Source organism: Ipomoea nil, unplaced genomic scaffold, assembly GCF_001879475.1.
Source record: "Ipomoea nil cultivar Tokyo-kokei standard unplaced genomic scaffold, Asagao_1.1 scaffold1971, whole genome shotgun sequence".
In the NCBI taxonomy this organism is placed as follows: domain Eukaryota; kingdom Viridiplantae; phylum Streptophyta; class Magnoliopsida; order Solanales; family Convolvulaceae; genus Ipomoea; species Ipomoea nil.
In genome coordinates, this window is record NW_017618399.1 from 603,726 (window position 1) to 612,967 (window position 9,242).

At 50.1% G+C, this 9,242-nt stretch overlaps 1 protein-coding gene across 1 annotated transcript; it reads right to left on the reverse strand.

The window, feature by feature from the left end:
* Window positions 1–989: 989 nt before the first annotated feature.
* LOC109147030 (RNA-directed DNA polymerase homolog) lies at window positions 990–1,601 on the reverse strand. Its single transcript, XM_019294669.1, has one exon. It carries the CDS (start codon window positions 1,599–1,601, stop codon window positions 990–992), a length of 612 nt encoding a protein of 203 aa, XP_019150214.1.
* Between the last annotated feature and the right edge of the window lie 7,641 nt (window positions 1,602–9,242).

Genomic DNA, 9,242 nt, shown 5'->3' on the forward strand with positions numbered 1-9,242 from the left:
AACGGAGTTTCCCCGGTGACTCTTCTTGGGGTGGTGCGGTACGCCCGTAGGACGGTGTCCAACTCCTCCACCCATGTACCTCTGGCTGGGTCCAGGTTCTTCTTGATGCCTTCCACTATAGTTCTGTTGGCGTTCTCCACCTGTCCATTTGCCTGCGGGTACGCCACTGCCACATGGGTCTGTTTTATGTACCATTGGTCGCAGAACTCCTTGAACTCTTTGCTCTCAAACTGCCGCCCGTTGTCGGAGATGATTTGCATGTGGACCCCAAAGCGGTATAGAATGTTCCTCCATACGAACTCCGTGCACGGGGTGCTTGTGATGGTGGCGAGGGGCTCGGCTTCGACCCACTTTGTAAAATAGTTTATGGCGACTATTATGTACTTCCTCTTTGCGGACCCCATAGGTAAGGCCCCGACTATCTCGATTCCCCACCTTGAGAATGGGATCACCGTGCTGATAGGCGTGCAGCTGGTTACTGGCCGACCTGGCTCCGCGTGAAAGTGCTGGCAGGTCGGGCACTCCCGGGCGTACTCTGCGCACTCTTTGGCCATATTTGGCCAAATGTACCCTTGCAATAGGGCCCTCCTCGCCATGACGAAGGCTCCTTGGTGTGCCGCATGTGCCCTCATGTATCTCTTCCTTGATGGACTTAGCTTCGTCTAGGTACAAACACCGGAAGAGGGCGCCGTTATAGGACCTTTTATAAAGGGTGTCGCCAAGGAGGACATATGGTGGTGAGCTCCTCTTGACTACCTTGGCGGCCGCCTTGTCTGCTGGCTGGGTGCCCGTTTTCTTGTACTCCACCAGGTGGTCTAACCAGCATGGGGGCCGAGTTTGTATGGGGAAGGCTGGGTAGGCCTCCAGGGTGGACCTCTGGAGGTCTTCAATCCGTGTTATCTTAGAGACATGCTCCAGGGTGTCGAGGCCGAGCTTGGAGAGCAAGTCCGCGCCCCCGTTTTGACTTTGGGGTACCTCGATCAAGTCGGCTATATGGAGGCCTCCGTACTTTTCACGATCATGTCGTCAACGTAAACTTGCAGGTTCCGGGCGAGGACCTTCTTGAATTCCTTGGCCACCATTCTTATGTACGTGGCTCCCGAGTTCTTGAGCCCGTAGGCCATGACCCGGTAGCAAAGGACCCATTCGGGGGTGGTGAACGCCGTCTTTTCTTCATCATCCTCGTGCATGAAGATTTGGTGGTACCCCCGAAAGGCGTCTAGGAAGCTCATGAGCGCGCATCCCGCCGTCTCGTCCACCAGCTGGTCTATGTTGGGTAGCGAGAAGGGGTCCATGGGGAATGCCTTGTTGAGGTCCTTGTAGTCCACACACATCCTCCACGTAGGTGGTTTAGGTGCGAGGACTACGTTCATGAGCCATGCCGGGTATAGGACCTCCCTTATGTGCCCTATCTCGAGGAGGGTGTCGACCTCCTTCTTCACAAATTCTCGTCTGTTTGCGGCGAGGTAGCGCTTCCGCTGCTGGACCGGCTTGGCTTTGGGGTCTACCGCCAGTTTGTCCGTGATGACCTCCTGACTGAGGCCCGACATGTCCTCGGGACCCCAGGCGAACACGTCCTTGTAGCTACGGATGACCTCCATGATCCAACCCCGGAGGTCAGCTGAGGTCCAGAATGACCTATTCCGTCTCCACCGCGGGTTCGGCTCGGGGCCGCTTCTCTACCTATTGAAGCGCCTTCTCGGTTACGGTGTGTACCGGGAGGTCCTTCCTTGTTATTTGGCGGCATGCCTTCAAGTAGCAGCTCTGACTGATCTTCTGGTCTCCCCGCGCGACACCCACTCCTGTGGGGGTGGGGAACTTGATGCAGAGGTGCTCCATGAAAATGATGCACCTGAGGTCCTCCAGGGAAGGTCGGTCGAAGATGATATTGTGGGCACATTAGATTTTGACCACCACCTCCCACCTTTTGACGTGCAGCGGGCTGCCGATTTGTTCCTCGAGGGTGATGGAGCCCTCTGTTTCGGTGGAGTGTAACACCCCGTGTTACGCCCCCTAAAACCAATTAAGCATTTAACCAATTATCCAAAGAAAGAATTAAATTACAATAATTAGATTGGAAAAGGCCCACCATAGTCCGTGGGCCCTCTTCTCTAAACCCAACCCCTAGTCCTAAAAGGAATAGAGTTAGCAAGCCTATAGTATTTGGGCCCTAATTAAGACTCTTAGATATATAAATAGGGGACATAGGAGGCACCTAGAACCCCCACCACAATAATCTCTCACCACACAAGAAGTTCCAAGAATTCCCTTAGGAGAAATCAAGAAAGAAGAAAGCTTAAAGAAAGACCCTTCATAGCCAAGGAATTAATTAAGGCTAAGAGGTAACCCATGTCTCAACAAAACCTATTTTCATAGCTATGATTCCCCTCTTAGGATTTCCCCAATATTCTTGTGTATTGATGATTCGTTATATTGTTCTTGACGATTGATGTTATGATTCCATGGGCGATCTTGATAATCTTGTTGATGAAAAGGGATTCTTGATGATTGTGTGATTCTTGATGGAACCTAGTTTCTTGATGATTATGTGCCATTCTTGATTGTTCTTGATGTTTAAAGAGGAATCGTGTTGTTGTTAAATTGAATGTGTCTAGAGCCCTAGGCCATATCGTGAAATTCGTATGGTGTTATTCTTGATGTATTGGGTGGGAATTCGCATGTTCGGGTATTAATTATGTTTAGAAAAGCATGATAGGATATGTGCCATATGTTTCTTGCTTTTGATCCGTTAATTGTCTATGTGTTGTTATCAATTGCGTTTTGAAAGTGTCTAAGCATGGTTCCGGGTTCCACTAAAGTTCCCGGGGCATTTTTGTGATGAAAGAGTCAGTGGGGGGTAGGTGGGGGTAGGGGACCCGCCACCTACCCGCGGCCAGCTTTGAAGTCGCCGGCAGCGGGCAGCCGGCGGGCAGGCGACTGCCCGCCGGGCACCCGCTACCCGGAATCACGACACCGGCGGGCAGCCGGCGGGTGACCCTTCACCCACCGGCTACCCGCTGGATTTTACCCCACTTTGGAATTTTGGCTTCCCTGTTTGATGTTCCTCCGACCCACGTGGTGTCCCAACGGACTCCGTCTATCGTGCCTGTGTCTAGTTGATGTTCGAGTACCATTCGTAGGTTGAATAAGTCTTATATATTGCATGGTAGTGGAATTGGTATCCTGTTGACCTAGGCGTAAGAAGTATGAACCCCTTAGGACTATTCTTAGCATGTGAATGATCACGCATAGGTTTCGTTATACGATTTCTTCCCCTCCCCAATGTGCCTATGTGGGTTGCATGTGTTTGCTATGTGTTATGTGTGCATGATACCCCAATTCGGTTGCGATCGAATTGGTTATTCCTGAGCTGCGGTTCAGAAGCTGGCTGCGGTCAGATTTACACTCCCGGGCTGCGATCCACCGTTTGGTTGCGATCAAACGTTTTACATGAGCTGCGGTTCATATTCCTGGCTGCGGTCAGATGACTACTCTTGGGCTGCGGTCCACTGTTTGGTTGCGATCAAACTATGATGAGCTGCGGTTCATCTGTCGGTTGCGATCGACCCCTCCGTGTTGCGATACGGGGCAGGGTGCTGCGGGGCCGTGTCAGAGCTATATGCGCTGACCCTCATGTATGGGCATGCGATTGGTCCTGTGGCGCCAACAAAGTGTGCTATGTGATGAGATATGGGTGATTGGATTGTTATGAAAGCGTGACCCTAGGATACATGCTAATAACTGTATATGCTTGTTTATGACTATTGGCTGTACTTATCTCTATCTGTCGTATCTGTTCCCTACACCTGTGAATTGTGCATGCTTGGTTATGACTGTTGGTTGTGCTTATCCATATCTGTCGAGTCTATTCCCTATTTTGAAAGCTAGAGTCTCTTAGGATATATCTTCATGCTTCAAAATGGTTTTTCATATATCTATGTATATATCTATATGTAATGTATTTCAACGCGTTGGAGTGGGTTACCAGCATCTCTCGCTGAACAGATATATTTGGCTTTCAGGCACAGACGAGTAGATCACTGGAGCGCGCCCGAGGTTTGGGGCGTAGATTAGATACTTTTCCCTTTCGTCCTGCGTGCCATGATTTTGTATTGATACTGATTGTGGTTCTTAGAATTTAGCCTGTGCACCTGAGTTCTCTAGCTCGGGTGTGGCATAACGCCCCGTATTCTTATAAACGTTTTGGGATTTATGATCATTTACCTTTGTTATATAGTCTTTAAAAGTTTTTGAAATTTCGGGGTGTTACAGTTGGTATCAGAGCCTAAGTTTGACCCTAGAATAAGACTTTTAAGACTAAAACATTAGGCTTGAACTCTAGGTACTTAGGACTCAGGAATCTTAGGACGCGCGGTGAGACTGTGGAACCTACACATAAACCACCCCTCACTTCATCCCTTCCCTATTTAAAGAAAACTTTCCCCGCTTAACACATCAAAGTAAGGGCACCAGACTCTAAACCTAACATTCCTATAAACGTTGACCCAGAAGGACGACAGCATGGCTCCGAACAGAAGACAATCAAGGACTCCAGAACCCGCCACACACGACCCCCTGACCCAAACTCTACGACAACTAACGCAAGTCACCCAGGCACTAAGCGACGTGGCCCTTCGCAACAACAGGCCCCCACCACCTCCATCAAACGCAAACTCAGACGTCGCCCGACATGTTTCAAATCATCGACCACCCACGTTCTCAGGAGAAGAAGATCCCGTAATCCTGGAGGAATGGATCCGGACCCTCGACAAAATTCTGGGGTTAGTAGAATGCCCAGAAGAACGTCGCGTAGAGATAGCCTCGTTCTACTTCGGACACGAGGCAGACCTTTGTTGGATCCACGAAGGACCCGCTTACCAACAAGAACCAGGGTTCGATTGGGAAAGCCTCAAAACACGACTACGAGAGCGATTCTATCCAACACACGTAAAAGCATCTATGTACGAAGAGTTCCTCCATTTGAAACAAGGAACGACTACCGTCATGGAGTACCATAAGCGATTCCTCGAACTAGCACGCTTCGTGCCAGAACTAGTCCCCACTGAGGTAACTATGATAGAGAGGTTCGTATCGGGCCTCAACTTCGAAGCCCGAAAGGCACTAGTGGTAAGCAGACCTCGGACCCTCAACGAGGCTTACTCCAGTGCCGCAAATCTCTATCGAATCCAACTACTCCAACGTGGGGTTCAAGAACAGATACGAAAGAGAAACACCGGGGGTGGAACGCCACCCGTAAAACGGACAAGAAACGACACCAACACAAGACCGAGTAACCTGGCCGGCCAAAGACCACCCCTAGGGAGCAATGGAACTAACACAGGAAGCTTCCCTTGCCCAAAATGCAACAAAAGCCATAGAGGCAAGGATTGCATGGGAAATCCCTGGCGATGCTTTAACTGCGGGGAGGAAGGACACAAGGCCTTCCAGTGCACTCAACCCCAAAGGCCGCGCCCCACCACCGCGGGTCAACACGGGGGCACCACTCACCAAGGAAACTACGGCGCTCCCGGAAAGATATTCGTCATGAGCCGCACCCAGGCCGAACTCGGGAACGAGAACAGCCTCGAGGGGGGGAACCTAACCCCAGAAGACGAGGACCATGCAAACCCCGTGGAAGAAAACCAAGAAGATGAGTTCTATCTATGATAAACTGACAAATTTCCTTGTAACCACCCTTGTAGTAGGACTACTTACTTAGCTTGATTACTTCGGATTATTATAAATAAAAGATTAGATCGAAATTCGATCCTACTTACGGGGGTAGAACTAAAATTATACAAACAAACCAAACCTCCCACCACTAGAAGACAAAAGAAGGAAAAAGACAAGGACCACACCATCAAAAAACCTAGTGTTACCAATGGGAATTGAACCCTTAACCTCCCACTTACAAAACCAAGGTCTTGACCACTAAGCTAAGGGTGCTTCTTGAAACCTTAAGGGGACACTCCCTTCTTAAAACCCCCACAAATCCCTAAAACCCACAAAATCCCCAAATCAAAAACCCTTCTTCTTCTTCCACATTCCCGCACCCTCTCTCTCTCTCCCCTTCCTCTCCCTCTCTCCTCCCCTCTTCCACTCACCTCGCCGCCCCCAAACACCGAACCAGCAGCCCCATTCGATTGCCGTCCACGGCCGGAGCCGCCATCGACCGCCCAGACGGCGCCCCACCGCACACCGCCGTCGCCGCCCGGAAGCAACCCGCAACGCCTCCGCCTCCCGCCACTCGCCTGAAGCGCCCCCGCTGCCACGCCGCCACCCCTGCCAGCCTGGTTCAAAAGCCACCGCCCCCCCCCCCCCCCTCGCCAAGACGTCACCGGAGTCGAGCCTCGCCGCCGCCCCATCGCCAGAAACTTTCACCGAAACCCCGATGGAACTCGCTGGAGACTCGCCGGAAAACACCACCTAGACGAAAACCCAAAATGCCGAAAAAGCCCCTCGGAACCCGCACCCCGGAATGGAGCAACACCGATTATACCGTAATCGGAGGTAAAGCCCTTGAACCCGATCAATTTTCTCCTGAATTGGTTGATATGCTTAATCACCAAGGGCTTTTGGATACGTACCTCACCATCAAGGGGGATACGTACCCCGAATTGGTGAAAGAGTTCTATCAACATCTAGTAGCCACCAAACGGGGTGATAAGCTAGAAATCACCACTAAGGTCCGGGGTAAGGAAATCGTACTTTCCAAAGGCCGTTTGGCCAAACTCTTAAGATTGACCACCACGGGTGTGTCAGACTATGACCGCAAAGGGTGGATTGGTACCCAAAATACGGGGTACAAGGATTACCTCGGGTACCTACTCGGAAAGGAGGAAGGTTTCACCTCGGCCACACGGCCAAATAGGAAGTGGCTAACCGCGGAGCAAAAGATATTGGTTATGATTGTAACTGACAGCCTCTTGCCCACAAATAACAAGAGCAAAGACGTGGGGAGCTTAGAGTGCACTTTTGCTTATCTCTTGAAACACAAAATCAAGTTCAACCTACCGGCCCTCATGCTAAAACACATGGAATTTTGCAAGTCAAGCAACCGACTTAGCTTGCCCTACGGGATGATCCTAAGTTGGATCATGGAGAAAAAGGGGGTGGACCTAAGCACTGAGGTCAAGACTGTAAATGGCATGATTTTTAATGCCCAGAACCTCCGACGCAATGATATCTACTACACCGAGGGAGGACAGTATGTCACCCTCGAGGAAATTTGTCTCAAACCCGAGGAGGAGCGTAGGGAGTTGGTTGACCGATTGGACATCTCCAACAAAAAGCTTAAACGGGTGATGCAAGATCGTGGGGGACTAGAGGGAAACGGGGATCAGGAAGAGGATAGCGAGCCCAACCCATCGGCACACCCACGATCAGAAGGGAACCCAAGGGAACAAAACGAGGGCTCGGTCAATGAGCGCATCCTAGCGCAATTCAACCGGCAGAACCAAATCATGGAGGAGGGGTTCTCGTCCTTAATCCGCACGACACGCACATTAGATCAGAGGGTGGCAGCAATCGAGGCCACCTTGGGCACTCGCAGGGCATCCAGCTCCGGAGCAAGAGACCAAGGTAGACCCAAACTTTCCTATCACCACACTACCAGAAGTCCAGTCTACCCCAGCTAAGACAAAACGTGGGGCCACGTTCCTAACCAGGAGGCCAAAATGCGGGATGTCCAGGGGTGAAAGAATGGATTAACACACCGGGCTTCGGGGACGAAGCCCCTTGTAAGGGGGGGAGAGTGTAACACCCCGTGTTACGCCCCCTAAAACCAATTAAGCATTTAACCAATTATCCAAAGAAAGAATTAAATTACAATAATTAGATTGGAAAAGGCCCACCATAGTCCGTGGGCCCTCTTCTCTAAACCCAACCCCTAGTCCTAAAAGGAATAGAGTTAGCAAGCCTATAGTATTTGGGCCCTAATTAGGACTCTTAGATATATAAATAGGGGACATAGGAGGCACCTAGAACCCCCACCACAATAATCTCTCACCACACAAGAAGTTCCAAGAATTCCCTTAGGAGAAATCAAGAAAGAAGAAAGCTTAAAGAAAGACCCTTCATAGCCAAGGAATTAATTAAGGCTAAGAGGTAACCCATGTCTCAACAAAACCTATTTTCATAGCTATGATTCCCCTCTTAGGATTTCCCCATATTCTTGTGTATTGATGATTCGTTATACTGTTCTTGACGATTGATGTTATGATTCCATGGGCGATCTTGATAATCTTGTTGATGAAAAGGGATTCTTGATGATTGTGTGATTCTTGATGGAACCTAGTTTCTTGATGATTATGTGCCATTCTTGATTGTTCTTGATGTTTAAAGAGGAATCGTGTTGTTGTTAAATTGAATGTGTCTAGAGCCCTAGGCCATATCGTGAAATTCGTATGGTGTTATTCTTGATGTATTGGGTGGGAATTCGCATGTTCGGGTATTAATTATGTTTAGAAAAGCATGATAGGATATGTGCCATATGTTTCTTGCTTTTGATCCGTTAATTGTCTACGTGTTGTTATCAATTGCGTTTTGAAAGTGTCTAAGCATGGTTCCGGGTTCCACTAAAGTTCCCGGGGCATTTTTGTGATGAAAGAGTCAGTGGGGGGTAGGTGGGGGTAGGGGACCCGCCACCTACCCGCGGCCAGCTTTGAAGTCGCCGGCAGCGGGCAGCCGGCGGGCAGGCGACTGCCCGCCGGGCACCCGCTACCCGGAATCACGACACCGGCGGGTGACCCCTCACCCACCGACTACCCGCTGGATTTTACCCCACTTTGGGATTTTGGCTTCCCCGTTTGATGTTCCCCCGACCCACGTGGTGTCCCAACGGACTCCGTCTATCGTGCCTGTGTCTAGTTGATGTTCGGGTACCATTCGTAGGTTGAATAAGTCTTATATATCGCATGGTAGTGGAATTGGTATCCCGTTGACCTAGGCGTAAGAAGTATGAACCCCTTAGGACTATTCTTAGCATGTGAATGATCACGCATAGGTTTTGTTATACGATTTCTTCCCCTCCCCAATGTGCCTATGTGGGTTGCATGTGTTTGCTATGTGTTATGTGTGCATGATACCCCAATTCGGTTGCGATCGAATTGGTTATTCCTGAGCTGCGGTTCAGAAGCTGGTTGCGGTCAGATTTACACTCCCGGGCTGCGGTCCACCGTTTGGTTGCGATCAAACGTTTTACATGAGCTGCGGTTCATATTCCTGGCAGCGGTCAGATGACT

Bases quoted from the DNA above. Each gene is read 5' to 3' on its own strand.
- LOC109147030 (XM_019294669.1), bottom strand. From the start codon at position 1,601: ATGGAGGTCATCCGTAGCTACAAGGACGTGTTCGCCTGGGGTCCCGAG.